This window comes from Betta splendens, chromosome 5, assembly GCF_900634795.4.
Source record: "Betta splendens chromosome 5, fBetSpl5.4, whole genome shotgun sequence".
Lineage (NCBI taxonomy): Eukaryota > Metazoa > Chordata > Actinopteri > Anabantiformes > Osphronemidae > Betta > Betta splendens.
The window spans coordinates 20,242,582-20,264,251 of record NC_040885.2 but is presented as its reverse complement, the minus strand read 5'-3'; the positions used below and the strand labels follow the sequence as shown (position 1 = coordinate 20,264,251).

General features: G+C 45.7%; 2 protein-coding genes across 10 annotated transcripts in view; one reads left to right on the top strand and one right to left on the bottom strand.

Annotated features, from left to right (window-relative positions):
• The window catches only part of LOC114855172 (E3 ubiquitin-protein ligase RNF123), a 62,828-nt gene that overhangs the window by 18,654 nt on the left and 22,504 nt on the right, over positions 1–21,670 (top strand). For 8 of the 9 annotated variants that reach the window (XR_008694802.1, XR_008694800.1, XR_008694801.1 and 5 more), the window contains exons 29-37: positions 222–309; positions 1,062–1,149; positions 1,876–1,960; positions 2,686–2,712; positions 3,398–3,537; positions 3,759–3,815; positions 4,149–4,280; positions 4,624–4,699; positions 4,770–4,854. Coding sequence is in view for 5 of the 9 variants with exons in the window: in XM_055509107.1 (XP_055365082.1) it covers positions 222–309; positions 1,062–1,149; positions 1,876–1,960; positions 2,686–2,712; positions 3,398–3,537; positions 3,759–3,815; positions 4,149–4,280; positions 4,624–4,699; positions 4,770–4,854 (778 nt within the window). In the remaining 4 variants the exon portion in view is untranslated. The remainder of the gene's footprint in view (positions 1–221; positions 310–1,061; positions 1,150–1,875; positions 1,961–2,685; positions 2,713–3,397; positions 3,538–3,758; positions 3,816–4,148; positions 4,281–4,623; positions 4,700–4,769; positions 4,855–21,670) is intronic. The other variant, XM_055509108.1, reaches the window with a different exon arrangement.
• Positions 9,077–19,498, bottom strand: amigo3 (adhesion molecule with Ig-like domain 3). The gene is made up of 2 exons (XM_029150092.3): positions 17,223–19,498; positions 9,077–11,817 (listed from the first exon to the last, which is right to left on the bottom strand). The coding sequence occupies exons 1-2, from the start codon at positions 18,594–18,596 to the stop codon at positions 11,746–11,748; spliced, it is 1,446 nt and encodes a 481-aa protein (XP_029005925.1). The 5' UTR covers positions 18,597–19,498; the 3' UTR covers positions 9,077–11,745.

The window sequence follows — 21,670 nt, the reverse complement described above, 5'->3', positions numbered from 1 at the left end:
AGCGCAACACTGACAGATAGTCTTGCCTGTGCTTAAATGTTGTGTGAAGCAGTAGCCAGCTTAAAGCCTCACACTGAGCTTGCTGGTCTTTGTTAATCTCATTTTAAACATGGATTGTTAGATCTTAGCTTATATTAGCCAGAAGCTAGTCAAAGGTCATTGTGCTAGTGTTAGTTTCATTGTTGTGTAATAAATATATTGTTATTTCATCTTCCTCCCAGATATCAAGGACTCTTTGATGCAGGCCCTGGCCAGCTATGTCTGTTACCCACAGTCCCTCAAGGCTGTGGAGAGGATCCCAGAGGAGCAGTGAGTTTTCTATTCCTCTGCTTTGGTTTGATAAATTTTAATTTGTCTTTCCTCTTTTCCAGACTCATGGTTTATTGGTTTTGCAGTTAGGGGCGATTAACTGTTGGTGAACTGGGGTTCATGTTGTTCCCCCTGACCATCATATTGATCCTGACCTTTATGAGTTTAAAATTAAACTCTTACTCCTTTTCGAGCTGAACTCGTTCAGGTTCAGCTCGGGTTTACTTAAGTTCAGGTTCAGCTCAGTTTTAGTTCAGGTTCACCTCAGGGTAAGTTCAGTTCAGCTTCTGCTCTGGTTTAGTTCAGCTCAGGTTAGGGCTGCAGCAGCAAATCGACAAATCGATAATAATTGATGATGGGAATTGATCAAATGATAATGCCGTTATAGATTAGTCGGGTGCTCATTTTACGGGGCAGTGCGACAGCAGGATAATGCCGGAGAAAACAAACCAAGCTGCAACAAGAGAAAGGCTGTGCCCTAATTTCTTCATATGAGCATTAAATATTAAACAAAGACAACGTTAACCTGCAAGATTAGTTTAAAAAAGCAAAACATGAAATAATATTTTTTACATTTTTTTTATCCGCTTAATTGATTAATCGAAAAAATAATCATCAGATGAATCAGCTTTATTTATAAAGCACCTTAAAATCAACATGGTTGGCCAAAGTGCTATATACAGACAAAAACTACACAAGATATTTAAAGGAACACACACATATTTCTAGCTCTGTGGATGTTGTGTTTTCAGACGCGTTGCCATGATGAGAAACCTGTTGGCACCGTATGAGCAGAGGCCCTGGGCTCAGACTAACTGGATACTGGTCAGACTGTGGAGGGTGAGCACAAACGTTCTTCCTCCTGCAATGATGATATAACACAATAAATGCACTAATGTTGAAGTTGTCATATTAACTACATTCCTGTTTCCTTATCACTGAAATATATTGGGCTCATCTCTTTGATGTGCTGGACATGTTTACTTTTTCATGAAGAGTATGTGTATAAGGTGTAGTGTGTAACCCTTTTATGTGGTCATGTGGTTTTCACGTGGACTTGTAACGTCAGCCTCAGAAGGGGACAGGCAGAGTAGGGCAGCGAGTGAAAGAAAGACAACAAGCCTGGCTCCCATAGAGAAGCCCACAGTTCAGTCCAGACCAGTTCAGTATGCTGGTCGCCCCCAAAGACTATTTCAGTCTGCTGGAACCAAACCTGTGAACCCTCAGACCACGAGGAGAGGAAACCCAACAAACAGAGACCAACTGAAGCAGGAGCACCAACTGCTCCATGTCCACCACATCCACCCATCCCTAAATGAACACACTCATATCCTGTACTCACATACATCCACCCATCCAGAAATGAGCACACACACGCTCTGCACTCATTCACATTCATGGGGAGAGGAGGATCAGGAGTGCAGGGCCCACTGTCACAGGTCAGCCTATTATCAGACATGAAGGTGATGAGGACCAGCACAACACAGGGCACTGAGGTGACGATCAAGACTGTGCTGTTCCCAGCAGCTGATCGTGGGTGGCTAACATGTCCGTTATGTTTTGCAGGGATGTGGTTTTGGCTACAGATACACTCGCCTGCCTCACCTCCTGAAAACCAAACCCGAGGACGCCAACCTGCCCAGCCTTCAGAGTAGGTGTCTGTGAGTGAGTGTGGATGTCAGTGCTGGTGAGGCAGACAGATTAAACTGAAGCATACAATAGTTTCTGCCTCATTTTGATTCCTTCACTTTTCATGCTGTTTGTTTGAGTCTTGGTCTGTCCCTCATGTTTTTTTCCGTCTGTGCCTGTCTTTCTTGTTGTTTGTGCATGATTTTCCTGTTTTAGGTGGACTTCTGTCATGAATTTCCATAAATAAATTGAGGCCATGACTTGCTGTCGGCTGCAGGGTTATTTTTAACATCTGTTTGATTTATGGCTTTAATCATCATTGTCTGTGACAGTTTATGGTACATGTTGGTTCATTATGTGACATGTACAGCCTATAGGTTTTCACCCCTTTGATGTTTCACACTTTTATTTGTATTATAGTTCGTTCTTCGTCCATACTGGCAACTTTAAGATGAGTTTGCTCCTCTTTCCCTACGCTAAGCTATGCTAAGCTACGCTACGCTGAGCTACTCATGAGCCGTGTGTGTAAACGCTGATGAAATGGCCTTTAATCTTCTTAAACATATTTTCCCTGGCTAATTAAATTTTCCTTTGGAGACTGCTGGTGCCGTGTCATTGTCCGCCTGCTTCAAAGCTGTTTTTCTGCTTCTTTCTTTTTCCACTCAAATGTGATTTTCTGCTTGGCCTCTTGCCTCCTGCATGTTAATTGACTTTCATGTGTGTGCCTCTCATTTGCATGCCTCTCAGAGGATCTGTCCATTGCTAGTTTCCAAAGTAAGTTATTACCGTCACTCCCAGTCACTGTCCTGATTTTCCAGTTGTTTATTCTGTGACAGGGTCTCAATCAGTGGTTTGTGGTGCTAGACTAGACTTTCCTCTTACCAGCACAGCCTCAGTGTTGTGGACCTCTGATCTCCATGTCTTTTCCTTTTTGTCTGTACATCAGTAATGCATAATTGGTGTCATTTATGTGCTTCCATGCTGGAGCCCCTTCAAGCCTTCACTGGCTAATAGGCGGGCAGCGCATGGACAGGCCCCACAGAGATAGTGAATCAGTCCATTAGTTCTACTTTGTCCAGGCTCTAGTGTCTCAGTGTTTAAGTGGAAGCTATCACAAAGCTGATAAGTGATCAATAATTCTCCTAACTGAGAGTTCATTGGTCTTGAAACAACCAAGCTCCTCCAAGTGTTTGCATAGAACTGAACTACAGCCACATTGACCCCAGCAGTTACTGTTTCCTACTTGTGTCTGACTTTGACAGAGTGTGAATCACTAGTGATGACATTGTGACTTCATGAGTGTTTGTTCCTGCAGGTATGTTGTTTGTTGTTAGTACCCAGACTTCCTCAGCAGTAGTGCGCTTCTGCAGGTTCCAGCACAGCAGCAGCTTCGTAAGGCATCGTCTCACTTAGGGTAATAGAAACCTGTTGACCCAGTGTTCTCTGTTTGCTTGTACAGAACCGTGCCCATCGCTGCTCCTGCAAAGGCACATGGCGGAGTTGCTGAGTACAGACAAAGACATGGCTGCGTCTTTCCTCAACAGTGTCCTGAATCAGCTGAACTGGGCCTTCTCTGAGTTCATTGGCATGATTCAAGAGGTGGGACTTCTTCAGACCTCAGTCAGAAATCTGGGTCCAATTCCTCTCTTGGTGTTAGTGTTCTTCTGAGGCACAGCCTAAAAGGAGTCAGCAGCTAATAAGACTGCTTTTAATTAAATACTCAGTTAAACCCATAGCAGGACTATTTAATCTGGTTGATGATGTGTCACGCTTGTTTTCCTTAGTAATGTGTGTTTAATAGTTTCAATTGTCTCTGTTAGATCCAGCAGGCAGCAGAACGTCCAGAGAGGAACTTTGTGGACACTCGTCAGCTCAAGGTTCGTAGAAGGCTAGCTTCAACTGCTTGTTGCTTCTGTTTAAATCTTTTGTGAAATCAAGACAAAGAAAATAAATTAGAATGAACAAGTCTGTTGCAGATTAGATTACATTAGAATAAGTTCAGCAGATGCAGGGCTCTGACAGTTTCACTACAAGCTCTTATTTAAACCTTTGACGTTTACACAGATTAACATGCAAACATTTAGGAATGATGCACAGAACTGAATAAGATTCTGGAGCAGAAGGGTTGGCTGCTTAGAGTTGTTTATTCTGAGGTGGTTCTCGTTTTATGCTGGGTCAGCTGTCCTGTTGTTGCTTCCTCCTTGTTGCAGGTTTGTGCCACCTGCTTCGACCTGTCCGTCAGCCTGCTGCGTGTGCTGGAGATGACTGTCACTTTGGTACCTGAGATCTTCCTGGACTGGTCCCGTCCATCTGCAGAACTGCTCCTCAGACGACTGGCTCAGGTGCCTTCACTGCTGGATTCATAATGAGCTGAGGGACGAAACCCAAAGCAGCAGCAGCTGCTGGTGTTAATCCTGAAACACAAAGCATGTCTATTCACTAATTCCTGTTCAGCAGGTTCCATACTGATCTTTAAAATCCAACTGTTGCTGCTCTTTAAAATAAAAGACAAGTGAAGGATGTCATATCTTCATGTGTGGAACAAACAGAGCCAGAGTACAGTATATAAGCTACAGGAGCTATGAGTGAATGCAGGCATGGAGCAGGCGAAGTTACAACCTTTGTTGTGATGTCGTGGCAGTAGAGCAGCATAAACCTGCTTATGAACCCATGTGTCTCCTGCAGCTGCTGAACCAGGTGTTGAACCGAGTGACAGCAGAAAAGAACCTGTTTGATCGAGTGGTCAACCTGCGGCTTCCAGGTGACCATGCACCCATTAACCCTGAGGCACCTCTAGCCTGTCACTGCAGCTCACTTTGTCTGTTTTGCAGGGCTGGAAAGTGTGGATCACTACCCCATCCTGGTGGCTGTCACAGGGATCCTGGTTCGAATCCTGGTGGATGGAGAAAAGCAGGGGTAAGACCACTTCCTGTTTCTGCGTATCATCGGAGCAAGCTTGTTGGAGGCTGCAGGTTTTCAGCCTCAGCATCCTTGATTGTTCTGCTTAAATAATATTTCAAAGAATGTTCACCAGAGGAGAGCCTCATGGCAGAACCCACGATTCAAGCTATTAACAGCAGACTTCAGGGTTTAAATGTGCTGGAGTCATGTGTGTGCTTTGATTCTGGCAGTTTGTGCGATTTGAGTGTCGTCTCTTCACGCTGCTGTTCACGGCCCAGCTTCTGCTGTATGCTCACCTAGTTTGGTTCTGTCAGAACAATGAGTGCTGTTACTATCAGAACCTCACTGAAAACGCTTTCAATAATGTGAGCTGACTGGTCCTGCTCTGCTAATTGTTCCCACTCTAAAAAAAATTTACATTTTTTTATTGTTGTTATTTCCTATGAAGGTTTTTGAGTCAGCGTTTTCCTGTGGCACCAAGCTGACTTAAGGTCAGTGTAACAGATCTAGCAGACCAGTAGCTCATCAGGCTGTAGCAGGAACCAATAGCAGGCTTCAGTCCTGTGAATCATCTGCCATTGTGTGATTGGATTTTAAATAACACGACTCAGAGGAAGAATCCAAAACTCATTACCTCTACACGCCTGTGAGCAGATTACAGCAATAAGGTCTGTGGACCAGGAGGAAGTCAGCCCTGTGGAAGTGTGAGGCTGAGGAGCCTTTTCCAGTGGTTCTGCCTGCTGCATATTCTGGATTAAATAAATAAATAATTGGGTTTCAGTAGCCACCAGTTGTGCTCTGAACAGAAACAAATAACAGATTTTGTTTACGTCTCTGCCAATGCTAATTGTCCTGCACTCGCCTTTTTCAGCTGCTTCACTTACTGTAATGTCCACAGATGCCTGATCGTTAAAAGCTCCAGTGGCCTGACGTGTGTGGTGCTGCGTGACTTCATCTTAATGAACATGAACGGCTCTCGGCGGGTGTATGCTGGGTGGAACTGAGAGTCTAAGAAGCTTAACTACTGTAGAACCTGCAGGATTTGAATCAAGTGGCTCCTGATACCCACACTAGGTCAGATTTAGGTTGATTGTAGAGTAAATATGAGGTGAAGCTAATGGTACTGTACCAGTGACTGTAACACTAATATGACTAAACTGTGAAGTTCTCGTGTTTGTGGACATGTTTGGGTCCAGAGCTGCATGTTCGGACCTGGTGATGATGACACGCCTTCGTCTCCGTAAACATGTAGTGGGCTGTTTATTTGTAATCAGCTAAGATGCTGTGGACCGCTGTTTTCTGTCTGTTGGCTGTGAAGCCCGTGTAGTGGATCAGACGGACGGACGAACCATTCAGGCTCCTCTGATAGATGCCTCCAGCCTTGTTAACGCTGGTGATAAGTGTGTGCGCTGCTGTGTTATCAACAGATGCCAACATTAGTATTCCTCTGTTGTCCTCTGGCTGCTCCTGCAGGAAGTTGATTGATTGTTTGTTCGTGTTCTCTGCTGCTTAAAATGTTTGGCTCAGCAGTTTGTAATCATCCTCCTTATCACTCTCTCTGAGTCTGATCCTGGTTGTCCAACAGCAGAATGAATGTGGCTGATGTAAATGGATGAGCCTCTTTGGGAGCTGTGGTTTGAGGAAGGATTTGCAGTCAGACAGTGAAATGTTTCATAAAGGTTTCATTTGTGAGCTGCAGCTTGAGGAAGCAGAAAACATTAGTTGTGTCCATTTTGACTGTGATCCGGGTCCGTTTGGTTTCCCAGCTGTAGGTCACTGACTCCTAACAGGCATCTGGTTGATGTGGTCTCTATGGACAAAGTAACATTTCAGTGGCCTGTCTTCCTCACACTCTAAGCCGTAGCCTTTCATGTGGTGACTGAGCACCGTGTTGTTGTTGAGCTTGCCTCTGCTTCGCCCTATAGCAGCCCAGCCCTGTTGGGGAGGACACTAATGCTTTTATTCATTTCAACAATTATGTTACCGCTCGCACAGAGTCCATTAACGGGCAGGAGGCTTCCTGTGGAATCCCATCAGCGCTCTGCTCTGCTGCTCCGCCCCAAACATGCACCATGTTATGTCAAGCAGCCAGAGAGACGTTCTACAGAAAAATGCTTCAAATTAAGGAGCTGAATGATGTCACGGCTTGTTAAACCTTGATAAAAGCAGGCCGAGACTATTCATCTAATTAAATATACAGCATCACCTTTAATCTTAGTGTTACTAAAACTTTGTCCTGTATGCTTGTTCAGTGCAGTGTTGAGACACTGGGCCCCATTTGAAAGCTGGTTATGGGGTTAGTGGTTCAGATTTTTGGCAGGACCTAAACTGTGATATATACACAGAGGCTGATACATACAGGTACAGGACCATACACGGAAGCTGGCTTTAACTGCCATCGGACCCCTGAACACAGACCTCAGACCTGTTCAGAAACCCCAAACTTCATCAATATGTCTGGTGCAGTCTGGTAATACCACATAACTGTCAGAAACTGAAGCAGCTTCATTATAATGATGTGAGCAGTTTCAGAACCTTAGCTAGGTCCAGCCAGCATTTCAGAGCAGTCAGAAATAAAGCAAAGCAGAGCAGAGTTACTACTTGATTTAGCACAAGGTTGGCCTGTGTTATGATAAACACAGACTGGACAGCAGCTACCAGACTAGGAACGAGGAACAAGCTGCCGCTGCAGAAACTGAGCTCACACCTGGTCTCTGATTTGACATGGACCCATTGAGACTTGTGGGTGCGTTTTACTGTAAAGTTGGCTCAGATCACACTAAGCCTGGTCTGGTTGTTTGTGAAGGGTTGAGATGCAAAGACAGATCAGTCTGAACCTCTGATTCTTATCTGGAAGTATTCCTCATAATAAACCTAGCCTGACGCCTGATGTTTTTGTGATGTCTCTGAACTGAAGGTTGTGAGACTGGTCTGTGGAGAACAGCATGTTCAGGTCCAGTGGTCTGATCCGCCCATGAGGCACGCTTAGTGTTCACACTGAACATGTGCAGGAGACATCAGAACTGACGGAGAAGCTGAGGCTGACTCCACTGTTCAGCTCTTGGTCATAACGGATGAAACATTTAGAGCAGATTCAGCTGTAAAGCCAGGTGCATGAGTGGCTCTGGCTGCAGAGAACCTTGTAGACTGTTGAGAGGAATATGAAGCAGCACATTTTAATTAACTCCATGCAGACTGCGTCCTCTGAGCGGCCTTGAGCTTTGTCCTGAACCCATTTCATGTCCTGGGTTGTTGTGCAGTTGTCAGCAGACACATCTGTGGGGCATGGTTAGGGGTTAGGAGGAGGCTCAGGTCCTTTAACGTCTGCAGCTCCATGCTGAGGATGTTCTGAGTCTGTGGGTCCAGTGTTTTAGGCTGTGGTTTGTGGGGCAGCAGCATGAATGTAGCAGACAGTAACAGACTGGACAAAGTGATCAGGAGGGTTTTTTTCTGTTCTGGGGGTGGAGCTGGACCCCCTACATGCTGTAGCTGAGAGGAGGATGCTGGTCCAACTCCTCTCTATAGACAACACCTCCACCCCTACAGTGTGTGGCTGGACAGAGGAGCACCTTCAGCCAGAGGCTGATCCGTATTAGGTGCTCCACAGAACGCCACCGGAGAACCTTCCTACCGGTGCCATCAGCCTGTACAACTCCTGCTCTGTCTGGAAGGGTTGATCTGATGTATAATAAAACTTTAGCTGGTAGTTAGACGTGAGTGTGTGTAGATGTGTTAGCATTCTTATTTTTAAACTCCCTACCTTCTTGTGTGTGACTTTCTGAGTTTAACCTCCAGCCTTTAGCACTCCACGTCCACGTTTCACGCTCTGTTGTTACCTGTGGACAGTTCTTTGATGGTGTTTGGACCCTGCTCCACCGGCAGGACAGTCATCAGCTCAATCAGTCATGTTCAAGGAGAAATGCAGACGGGAAAGGTTAAGGAGTTCATACCTGGACTTCAGCTCCTGTCATGGTTAATATGGCAGCTGGGGAATAGAACAAACCTGTTTAACTCCACCTACAGACTTGGATCAGTCTGTGGAGCATCGTCTGACTTCACTCTGTGTCCGGGTTTGTTGAGGGAAGCTTCTCCTGCTCGGTGCTCGTCTCGTGACTCGTGTTTACCTCTTTCTATTTACTCTCATATTTGCAGTCGATCGTCCCAGTGTCTCCCTCTCTGTTCTCTTTGGGACTATTAACACCCCCCTGCAGAAATTTAATGGTGCTAATTATTGTCCATTACCCTGGACTGAAAGACATGAGAAACAGCTCACAGCCATCCACAGATTAGATTGAGACAGAGTCTAATTAGCTTAGAGGCTCTGGATCATGAGAGGGCTGGGCTCTGGGGATGTTGTTTCTTTGCAGTGCACCATGATTTTTTATTGCTCTGTGCCGTTGCTGCTTTCACTGCTCTGATTGTTTATTGATACATGTTCGTGTTGTGCTGAGTCTGGTTTTCAGGAAGGTTTAATTCACTAATGCACAGGGAGGCAAACATGGTAAAACAGGGATAAATGGACATGAGATTCATGTATTTATTAGAAAAACATAGAATTAAGCAGCTGCTCGGTTACAGAATACAACAACATAAATAAAAAAAACAAGCAACAAAGGAGGAAAATAACCAAAACTTATTGGATTCATGGTATGCAGTTAAGACGGTTGTGAAGTGAATGGCACGCAGACAATAGCAGACAGTATCAGTAAGATGATAACAAATAATAACTAAAGCCTGCTAAGATGAACGTCAGTCCTAGAAAAGCAGAAGAAAGGGAGTGGGCTGACATTTAGCCCACTGGGAGGCACTGCATCTGTAGGTGGTCAACAGCAGCTTAGTCTGACATGGTGACTGAGAGGTTAGCTGGGCCACAGCAGGAAATGTCCTTCATCCACTTAAACCAAAGGAAGGTCAGAAGAGGAGTGACTCAGGACTGGCTGAGTCCAGTCCTCTCAGCACTGAGACACAACAAAGGAGTCTTTAACTACAAATTCCAGACACAAGCTCATCGTCGCTTCATCAGTCCAGACTGGAATCTGTCGCCAGATGGACTGTGAAAATTCCCCTGGATCAGATTCATTCCTAGTTCAGTGATGTGATAAGTCAACATAGGATCATTTACAGCAGAACCAGGGAGCTCTGTGTTAATGTGCACGGGCTCCTGGAATAAAACCCCTCAGGGACTCGCACACAAGCTCCCTATTTGTTGAAATATTAGGAACAAATGTGCAGGTTTACTGTCATAGACCTGACTGTGGTCTGATCCCACTAAAGATTCCAGCAGAACGCTGCGCTGTTCCCCTGTTGTCTCTGTTGGATCTGTTTACTGTGGGTTCTTTGTTAGAATCTGTATATGTGTCAGAACTCGCAGAACCCGTGTGTGCTCAGGTACCCATGTCATTAAATGCCTCATGAAGTAAAGCTGGGTGCTACTTCCAGGTGTGGGGCTTGTTTTGTCAGTGTTCTGTTCAAATGACTCAGCAGGTTCTGACCGTCCTGCAGGTCCAGAAGGAATTAATTTGTTCTGCTCTGCTGACAAACACCATCTCACGCATGTACACTCCTGTGGCCTCATATTTAATTCATCACAGAACCTCTAAGCAGACTCGATCTTAGGACACCCCACTTCGCCAAAGTGTTGAGTCTCTTGCATTAGGTTTGTGTGAGCTGGAGCTCGGCTCAGATCCTCTGGGTAGCGTCTGCGCACCTTTTCTGCGTGTTTTACAACAGTGACTGTGGCGTCCATTGAGTCGGTCAGTCACACAGTCATCCACTAGTAATGTGACTGTGTTAAAACCGATCCAGGGTCAGATAGATATAAGAACCAAATCAGTCAGAACGAAGGTGTTTTAACTCTGTTTCATAATGTTTTTAATGAACATATTTTTAATGATGATTTAATATTTAATGTTACAAAGAACAAATGTAATTTAGCCACAAATATAGTTAATATAATATAATATATAATATATATATATAATATAATAATAACATAATAAACAATAGTAGTGTTTTTTTATTATATACTTAGTTCATGTTCTACATTTAAAACCACGTTCTGGTGGTGTGATGTAAGCTTCAGGTGATGTGTAATCATGTACCATGACACATGCGACTCAGACCTTAGTGCCACATGTTCTGGACTCAGCCCCCGTTGATGGGATCCAGAGCAGTGAGGCCTCTCTGGGTTCCTCTCTGCGCCTCAGTTGGGTGTCTATTAGTGATGGATACTGGCAGAACTGTGAATGTGTCTTTCTTCAGCGGCTTCGAACGTCATTCAATGGTCATTATCAGTGGTTATCAGCCCATATGTATGAGCCGGTAGGTGCCCACCTACCTTCTGGCAGCGGTGAATAGGTGCAGTAGGACGCCGTCATCGAGGCGTAAGGTTGATCACGGCTCGGATGATTTAACAGGCAGAGTCAGTAGGGGTTTGAGCGGTTGTTCAAATGGGAGGATTGAAGTTTTTGATTTTAATTTCCTAGTGAGCATAACTTCGCAAGTAGCTAGCGTTATTGTGTTAGCTAACTGTAACCATAACCACCCACCCGTTATCTAACCCTAACCACAATAACGTCCGAAGCTGCTGAACGTAGCAACTTAGCTAGCTGCTAGCTGTTAGCGAGTAGGTAGAGCAGGCACCTAATGGCCCGTATGAATGGGCTGATAAGTTCTGATCAGCCCATTCGTTATGTGTGATAACAACCGAAGCCGGTGGTTTCTTAACATGCAAGTGTCACGATCAGGAAGTTCCTCATCTTCTGCAGTCCCGTTACCATGGAAACGACAGAACGGCATAAGTGGGGGGCGGGAGATTCTGACGGTCTGACTGAAGAAGACAGTTTGTGGGGAGACTGGAAGGTAGAAAGGTAGAAAAAGACAGGGAGACTGGAAGGTAGAAAGAAATTAAAGATAGAGAGAGTTAGAGGGATTAGAGGACTGGTGTGAAAACAGAGCGTAAAGGTTGGACACACCGATCTGGGGAAGAAGAAGATTAAACAAGGGAGGAGGATAAGGACAGATGGCAGGAAAAGAAGGGGAGGAGGAGCAGGGGTGAGAGACCATTGAGAGGGAGAGAGAGAGAAAGACAGAGTGTCATCAATTATTATTATACTGGTTCAGACGTCTAGTTTAGAAACACTTAGATTAACATTGGGCTAATATGTTTAACTGTTTGAGCGTTCACCACTATAAACCAGTAGAAGAACTGTTTGGCCCAGACCCGGTCCACCTGCAGGAAACTCTGACACCAAGAAACCAACCTGGTTCGGTCACAGAGAGGTCTATCTCTGCGATCTGTCTAATCACTGAACTTTAGTCGGAGTTTGTCCCCAGCAGATCATCACACTTCACATCATCGTAATAATGCACTTTATTCCAATCTTGACATTTGATCGGATATTATTCCTAGAAAATGGAAACCTAATCTTTAAAACTGATACGACATTTCATGTGTCATTAACTATTTTTAAAGCCTGATTGCAGCTGACTGCTCTACTGCTGTACGTGATGTACGTCTTCAAGCTCCGACCACGAAGACGGTGAAGATGATGAGTTTGGCAGCAGATTAGCAGTAACTTGGCTGCACAGTCGCTTCACAGATGGAGCCAGACAGCGAGCTCGAAAGCTAAGTAAATGAGCTCTGAGGTCTGATTACATCCACCCTCATTAATACTATTTAATGTAATTCATCTATTTGCCCGTTGGATTTTACGTGGTTCTGCAGGAACCACAGGAGCTGAGTTTCTGCTTCTACTTGCAGAGCTCTGGAAGCTGCTGGGCTGGGCTGTGTTGGTTGAGCCTTGAGGCTGCACACCTGCCCAGATCAACACATCACCACAGCTTTGTTCAGCTGTAATTAAATGTGAGCTTATTGTAACAGTTAATTATTGTCACCTTTTATTGCAGAATCAGGTGAAGATTTCAAATCTTTTAGGGAAATACCAAATTCTAGGGACACTTTAGTTGGTTTGGAATTTCTGCTGCCCTGCTTCATTTGATCTTGTGAGTAATTAATGAGTGTCGTTTAGTGGAGAGCAGAGGAGCAGAGGACACGCAGCACCACATGCAGGTCTGTTCTCTCCACCGATCACAGAAAGTTGGACTATGCTCCTACCAAACAAGTAACTGTTGTGTTTCCTGACCATCGAGTCTGAACCTGAAGTATGATCTAATTCTCACTGGACAGAGTCCACCACACCAGGGTCACAGTTACAGTCCTGGGGTTGGAGTGGACCCTACAGTAGCTCCTACATTACCCACCATGCACAGTGGCCACCAGCAGCTTTCTGTGATCAGTTTGTTGTGGCTTCCTGAGCTTCAAACGGTGACTTATTTTGAAGTGGAAGCCGAGCATGAGGGAAGACCTCATCAATATTTCATGCTAGCTGTGTCCTGTTTAGCTTTAGTGCATCAGCCGGAGAATGTCTCTTCACTTTGCCTCACACTAACCTAAACTGCAGAGCCCTCAGCACATTCCTCACATTAATGTGCCATTGCGAATACACCACAGTATTGAAATCAGGTGTTACTGTGGACTTCCATCTTATCAGCAGAGGAGCCTCCTGTTGGGTTGTGACTGTGTTTGTGGCTCCGCTGACTTCCACAGGTTCAAGGCTTTGACTAAATAAACCTGTTTATTGGCCTCTTTAACAGAAGGTACAAGGTTTTCCATGAACTTAATGTGACCATGCTGTGGTCTTCCCTGTTTGTAGAACACAGGAATTCGCAGCTTTCTGCCTGTTTTAACTGGAAGCATCACAGATACAGATGCTGGATCAGTCATGACTTCAATAATTATCAGTTAACAAGTGAGTGTGTGTGTGTGTGGGGGGGGGCAGCTACACTTAGTCCAGCTGTTTTTATGATCTCTGGATATATAGGTGATACTCGAAAAATCCAAAAATTCTTTTATTGCAGCAACAAGCTTCAGCCCTAACCCTTATAAAAACCCCAAATCCACCATCTCTGAAAATTAGAATGTTGTGAAAAGGTTCAATTAAGTGTCTCTCTCTAATCAGCTAATTAAGCCATAACACCTGCAAAGGGTTTCTGAGCCCTTACAGTAAGTGGACCTCCCAGTCTGGTTCAGTAGGAACTAGTAGTAACTTTTGCATCTCATTTGGAAACCAAGGCCCCAGAGTCTGGAAGAAAGGAGAGGCACACACTGCAAGATGCTTGAAGTCCAGTGTGAAGTTTCCACAGTCTGTGTTGATTTGGGGAGCCAGGTCATCTGCTGGTGTTGGTCCACTGTGCTTCATCAAGTCCAAGGTCGCCACTGTTTGCATGATATTGACATTTTTCGAGTATCACCTCTAGAACCTGTTGGTTCTGGGCCATTCCAAAGTGGACTTGTGTGATTTTTGACAAACGCTAGTTTGTTCTTGCTGTGAATAATGAGCGATGTGTTCAAGCTTCTTGATGACGTGTGAGGTACCAGCAGTGCTCAGCTCCTACCTCCCTGACTGTGTGGGCTGTTGTACTTTAGAATAATGTCTAAACCACCTCATCCCATCTGCATAATGATCAGCGGCTCCCACTGCTAATTCATGGATGTGCACTGACGCCCTGTTGATTTGAATAATAGCATGAAGGGAACAGGAAGGACCAGGCAGAGATTAATGGTAGTTGAATTGCTGCCACTCTTTTTGGTTTGTGATGTTTGTCTGTTGTATTCTTATGTTAGACGCTTAGCTCTGACTCGTGGAGCAGACATGTTTGTTGTCTCCTGATCGCTAGACTCATGGTCTCACGTTGGCCTTCATTCGTGACATGCTCGTTAATAAACGTGAGGGGCTCTGGGAGCTGAGCACTGACTGTCTGCATGCGGCGTCACGGTCCTAATGCTGTGTGTAATGAGATACAGGCTGACATTTGAAATTATGCCGTACTCCTCTCTTTGTTTATCTGCTCATCTTTGTCCTTCAGCTGCTGACAAACACACAGAACTATCTGGGCCAGACTCATTTCCTCTAGTCTCACATCCTATTACACAGCCACAGTTAGGATTTATGCTGAGTGGAACCTGGGCACATTGCTTCCTTGCGAATGTCTCTGGTCTGTGGAAAGATGCTGTGGTTTGGTTGTTATCGTAGCTCCACCACCTAGAACAGCTTGTCTGACTTCACACGTACAGTCGTGAGAACGGAGAGAGCAGCTGCTAGAGAATAGGCTTTAATCTCAGATGCACTGAAGCACAAAGCTGCTCTGCAGACACGACCAGGGAACCTGCTGAAAAGGTCAAATGTATGCAACTACTACAACGCATCACAGAGGAAGTTAGAGCAGAATTCCCCCGTTTCGGCTCAGCTCTTTAACGAGCTTCTGGTGATCATTACTGCTCTGCACGCAAACACATCACAACACGTGCTGAGGAAGCACAAGATTTAAGGAATATTCCAGGAGTCGTCACTAGACTGTCACTAATTCATTGTAATTTAGTTCAGATTGTGTTTCCAGACCAGACAAACGCAGTTCAAAACGAGTCTTAACTGAACCCTCACCGCTGAAGAGTGTGACCATGACTTCTTTTCCGCTGACAGCATTGACTCCTCATCCCTAAAACAAAAGTAAAGTCTTTGCTCATCCTGAACTGCAATAGATAAAGGAGAGTCTGAACCCACCTTGTCAGTTGTGTTTGTCAGTTCAATGCCAGTGTAAACTAGCTGCCTGTTGCGTCCGTTCTGGAATCAATTTAGCTTCACAGCAGCGTCTGTACGACTGAACCAGCGCCAGCTGTGACTGCTGAATCGGTGGACTCACCATCTGTAGGAGCCCTCTCCCAGTCTCCAGTTTGCCAGCGTAAACAAGCACAAGGAGGCTCCAAGCATAACTGATCAGTTCTCCTCTGTCATGTTAGGTCACTAATTAGATCAGACTCATCATGAAGGCTGTTTGTTCCTGCAGACTGTTTCCTGCTATAGTATGCTGCTGCTCTCCTTCATCCTCCATAGATGCTACAGCCTCAACAAGATGATTGAAAGAAGATTTTGTGCTGTGATTTAATGTTGAGTGTGAGGGTGGAATTCATTCCCCTGGTTGAATATATAAAGAGTGAACACATGCACACACAGACACCAGAAGAAGAAGGCACAGTGACTTCATGATGGTCCTGATGCAGAGGTTTATTAACACAGATGGACCAGGAGCAGGAGCAGTGCTGGGGTGAGGAAGATGCAGTGAATACAGTAAAAACAAAAAAAAAAATCAATTTCAATCCCACATTTAGTGTCACATTTAAAGTCCAGACACAGAGACAAACCTCTAAATGTTCCGCTATCTCCAGATAAACCCGAGCAACCGTTCTTAAATAATTTCAGTTTTTTTTTATTTTCTTTCCTGATGCTGAACTTCTGTTTTGACTGATGACAGTAATCAGGCTCCAGGGGAGATGAGGAGCGGGGTCCAACTGTATCCTTTTAAACAGCTTCTATTTTTACTCACTAAAAGCTCTTTGTCGCTAGCTTGTCTACTCTACAACATCTCACACGGTGACAGAGCTACACTATGCAGATTTATTTGGCTCTAATCAGGTGACACAGCGACTGTGGGAGAACAGAATCAAACATTTAGCTAAATTGCTCTACAAAAACATATGAATACATCTCTGTATGAGACTAGAAGGCATCTGTAGCAAATCTTTATTAAAGGTACAAGCCGTGCTTAAAGGGAGAGCCAAATGTGTTGGTTCTCAGCTGTCCATGCTCAGCGGTGGCAGGATGGAGGGTTCACCGTCTGCTCAGACCAAAGTGCCCCTACACGCTCTCTGTTTGTCTTTGGTGTGTTATAGTTTGTGTAGCTGCGCTGTCCTGTCTACGCCTGACACAGTGCATTGGTTCGTGGCTGTCGGGCTTAATGGGCAGACCTGGGCAAACAATATTTGTGTAATAATCTGTTCTTAGAATTGCACTTAATCAGGCAGCTGATTAGCCTCAAAGCAAAGAAGCCTGGATTCCTTCTCACCTGAAAGGCTTCGTCGGGTGTTGGACTGTTTAAGCCCTCTGGGTCTAGTCATTTAGAATCAATGAAGCCTTTTGGATGAGAGCCGAACATCTTCAGGAGTAGCACCTTCTGCAACCTGGACGACCTCTACAGACATTTACAGGATTGCTGTTTTGCACAGGTTGGATACCGAGGGAGGTGGTGAGGAGGAATCAGGTGAGGGAGTGTTGGTGAAGGTGCCAGGCTGTCTCTCACTGTGTGTCCCTTTGCTATGGCAACGTGATAGCTGTGTCTGACAACAGGGTGGAGTCTGTCTCCGCCCTTTGCTGCGACCCTGGCCCTAGCAGTAAACCTGGCCCCAGGTGTCCGGGCCCCGCCCTGAGTCTGCCATTCTGCTGCTCTCTGATTGGCTCCAGAAAGACCACATGCTTGTTGGTACTGACCTTGCGGCCCGGGCCCTCGGTAGTTGGTGGCGGGGTTGGGCTGAGGATGGAGGACTGGGCGCTCCCGGCTGCTGCGTCGTTGCCCAGACTCGTGGCTGTAGCTGAGTTTGCTATCTTCAGACAGGGAGGGCAGCGACATGGCGTCAGATAGAGGTACATCAGAACTAGCATCAGGCTCACCACACAGCCCAGCAGGGTGGTGAAGCCAGTGTTGAACGACTCGTGATGCTCCTCAGGTTGTATCACCACAGTCACGTTGACCTCCTGGGTTTCGTTAAGCTTCTGCTGTTGGTCCAGAGCCATGCACCAGTACACACCAGAGTGATGGGCACTTGCCTCCGTGATCTTCAGGCTGCCGTTGTTGAACATCCTCAACGATCCGTTGTTCCCTGGCGGAGCCACGTACTCCTGGCTTGGCGACACCCAGAGGAAGGTGACGCTGCTGCCGGTCAGAGCGGTCACACAGTGCAGCAGTAACGCTTTGCCTGCTTCCACTGACACACTGCTCTCCTGCTCTCTCAGCGCTGTTGAGTTGCATTTGTCAAAATAGCGGCCATGCTGAAAGAAGCGCACGGTACCTTTCTGGTTCCCGTAGACCCGACAGGTGTGCTCCTGTCTGAAGTCTGTCACTGAGGCATAGCCCCGTTCCTCCCAGTGCCTGAACAGGCTGTACATGGAGCACTCGCACTCCAGGGAGTTGTTGTGTAGGTAGAGTCCTCTCTTAATGAGCGTGGGCAGGTTCACAATCTCGTCCAGTGGTAGTTTGAGCAGGCGGTTTGAGGACAGGTCTAACATGCTCAGGTGAGGGAGACTGTGCTCTTGGATGGAGAAGAAGGGAAAGAAGGTAAGGCGGTTATGACTGAGGTAGGCCTTGCGGAGGCTGCCCAGCCCCATTAGAGCTCCGCTCTCCACCTGGGTGATACGGTTGTTGAATAGCAGCAGTTCCTCAAGTCCAGGCAAATCTTGAAAATAGTGTTGCTTTAAAACATGAAGCCGATTGGATGATAGGTCCAGGTGTCTTAGTTCCCCAGAGGTGTTTTGGAAAGCCCCCAGGTGAATAGTAGTCACCTGGTTGTGAGCTAAGCGTAATGTCTCCAATCGATAAAGTCCTTCAAAGGTGCCCCTCTGCAACTGATTGATCCGGTTGTGGCTCAGGTCCAACGTGACAGTTGAGACGGGCATCTCTCCGGGGACCACCTCCAGGTCCAGGGCGGTGCAGCTGATGATGTCCGAGGCACAGAGGCATCGTTGCGACTGAGTGCCACCGAGTGTGGCCCCAACTGAGCTCAGCTGGAGAAGCTGGATGCAAACCGCCAGCAGAGCGGGAGCCACCACACCCTGCAGAGGAGCAGCGAAACCACAGACGGGCGACATGTTTACAGCTTCAGCTTGTCCTCCTCATCCTTCAAGCCGCACTATTCCTCTTAGTTTGAAGCCATTTGAACTGGACAGAAACAGACTTGTGACAACTACATGCAAGAGGATCCTGTTCATACGTGTTGTTCATTGTCTGTCTGTGCTCTGGCTTCAGGTGGGATCCCTGATGTCTTGTCTCCTTCTTGACACAAACAGAACAAACAGCTGTTTGTTCACATTAATGCTTCCAGCTTGTTTGTCTGACCCGGTCAGTGTTGAACGAGGCTGGTCCAGCTGCTAACATGGCAGATAAAACAGCACAAGGTTGTTTTTTTGGATAACAAAGAAAAAGATGTTCAGGGATGCAGAAGCTTGACTCCAGTCAGTTTCAGATTCAGTTCAAACTCTTCCAGCTGCCACTTTCTTCTGTGCCGTCTTTTTTATTTCGTCATGAGGTGAAGCTGCTGTGCACATGGTCAGATCCTTCATCCTTTGGAACGCTGGGACATGAAACTTGAAGGAGTTGAGTCGTGTCCAGGCAGCTGCTCCGGAACCACAGCCGCTCTGCGCTAAGTCATGGTTCGGATGCTCAGCATCCTGTCGGCTTCCCTTCATTCAGCAGCGTCTCTTCTTTTCCTCCAGCTGGTTTGTGCTCAGCTGCTTTTTTTCTTTGCTCAGCTGTCTGTGAAGCACGAACATCAGCCCTTTGTTTCCAGTCTGAGGCTCAGACGACGCAGGAAGCTGGAGTTGTGGGAGTCGCGCTCCTTTCCAGACAAATGCTTGCTGCTTCTGCTTCCTCCGGAGCTGTGGCTCTGGCTTCTGGTGCTTTCCCAGCTCCACCTCTCGTCTTCCTCTCCTCCTCCCCCTCACTCTATTTCTCTCTCTCCTTGGGATCCTCCGCCCATCTCACCTCCTCCTCCTCCTGTTCATCTCTTCGCTGCTTTGCTCACTTTCTGTTTTTATCTGTCAGCCTCACACATGTTGTTTTTTTCTCTGCCTCATCTCTCTCCTCTCCTTCGCTCGGACTCGCTCATGTTGCACAGGAGGATAGTCTGAAAAGAATCTGATTGGCCAGAGATGGAAACAAGAGTGGCATGCTCCTCTCCTCTCTCTTCTCATCTCTTCTATGCTTTATTTCTAGTCACAGCGTTCAGTCAGGCTTCTTTTATCTTCTGTTTAAGTCAAGAACACATTTTTTTTTCTTTCAGATATTTGTAATAACATAAATAAACATAAAAAAGGCTCTGATTTTTATTTCATCGTTTTTTGTAGACTGGTAATAAATCATGTTTGTTCAGTCGGAGCTTCAACATGTTCTGATTAAGGTGAGATGCTCAAACCAGTCCTTCAGTAAACGGATGGTTCTGTTGTTGACTTTCCTCCTGAACCAACATTAGCGCAGGCAACACCTGCTGCGTGTTTGGTTGAATGATTCTGTGCCCTGTCTAGTTACTGTGGTGACTGTTGGTGTTTGTTTAGGTCATATTTCGTCACCTGTCAGTGAGTGTGTCCCAACCTGTTTAGTCTTGTTGATGTGATGGAGTCCAAACACTCTTCAGCTTGCACTGAACATAACTGCAGCTCGTTAACGCCCTTCATTTTCAGATTGTGGGCGTTTTAGGATAGAATAGAACTTTATTTCTCATTGTATACGAACAAGGGAATTATAGGTTCACCCAGCAACAGTTCACAATGAAGAAAGCCCTGTATAAAATCTAGAATAAATAAACAGAAAATACCCACATCTCCATACGCAGTTGGAAGACACACAACTTGTGAGGTCTAGGCTCAGCCTGAGGTCGGCGATGTGAATGCACAGTGAAATGAAACAAACAGTAAAATTTCCACACGGCTGAATGAGCTTTTGAAATTGCACATATAGTGCACATCTGAATGAGTTAGTGACTTAATGTTTGTTTGCAGCTGGAGTGGCCCAGGGGAAGAAGCTGTGTTAGTCCAGTGGTGTGGGATTTTATTGACCTGAGACGCTGTCCTGACGGCAGCAGGTCACGGAGCTCGTGAACAGGGTGTGAGGGGTCTCTTGTGATGGCCTTGACTTTGCTTGACACCAGAACCTGGGAACTTGATGCCTTGTTGACATACGGATGATTGCGTCCCACAGAGCTGGCATGGCTCGGCTCAGGGCCCACCACCAGTCTGCAGGTTCCTCTGGATGCCCCCGAGGCTGGAACTCTAGTGTGGTCAACAGCTGGATGTGCGCTAGTCTTTTTAGAAAATTAAAACCTATTTGTGGGGATACCCTGCGTTAAAAGGTGGTAGCAGCGCCCCCTTCTGGATGAGGCCCAAAAACATAGATAAACGCATTAGGCATGTTGTACAAAGTCATGGTGTAGAATAAATCAGTCAGAAGGCTGCAAACAATATATATACAAAATGTGAAGGGGATTATGCTTTGTATCAGCTCATTTACTGACAGTTTCAGAATCGGCGCTGAGGCTCCTCTCGCTGACGCCTCACTTCCGAATTGAAATTATAGAAAAAAAAATATATATTTTTAACATGTATAACACAGACCAATGGACAGAAATTATTTATTATTTTCGGGGTTTTTTTGTCACGTAATGGTATTGTGCCACGATAATGCCTACCCTGCCACAATACTGCCTACACTGACCACATGTCATGACCACATGTCACTGACCAGATTCTAATAGATCCTCTAACAAATCATCTAACAGAGCTGTAGAATATATTATATATATATATATGTATATGTTGCACTTTTTTGCTCATGTTTTTACATCATCTCATCTAATTGCAGACGTGTGGCTGTATAATAATTATATATCGTTTTTCTCAGCTGTGACTAATGATCGTTTTAACGTGATTAACTGTTTCCCAGTTTCACCTCTTTGGGTCGCTAACGGACCAAAAGCTGTAGAAAAATATTTACGCCAGCCAGCGAGCTACCGCTGCACACGTTTTTACTTTACGTAGTTTTCGATACATCTGACCTTAGGCGTACAGTAGATTCGTGCTTACACCGGGTTTTTGTGTATAAGTACCCTTCATACATGAGGCCCCAGGCCCCAATGAGATCTGGGTGCTAAGGAATTTGATGGTGGGGACAG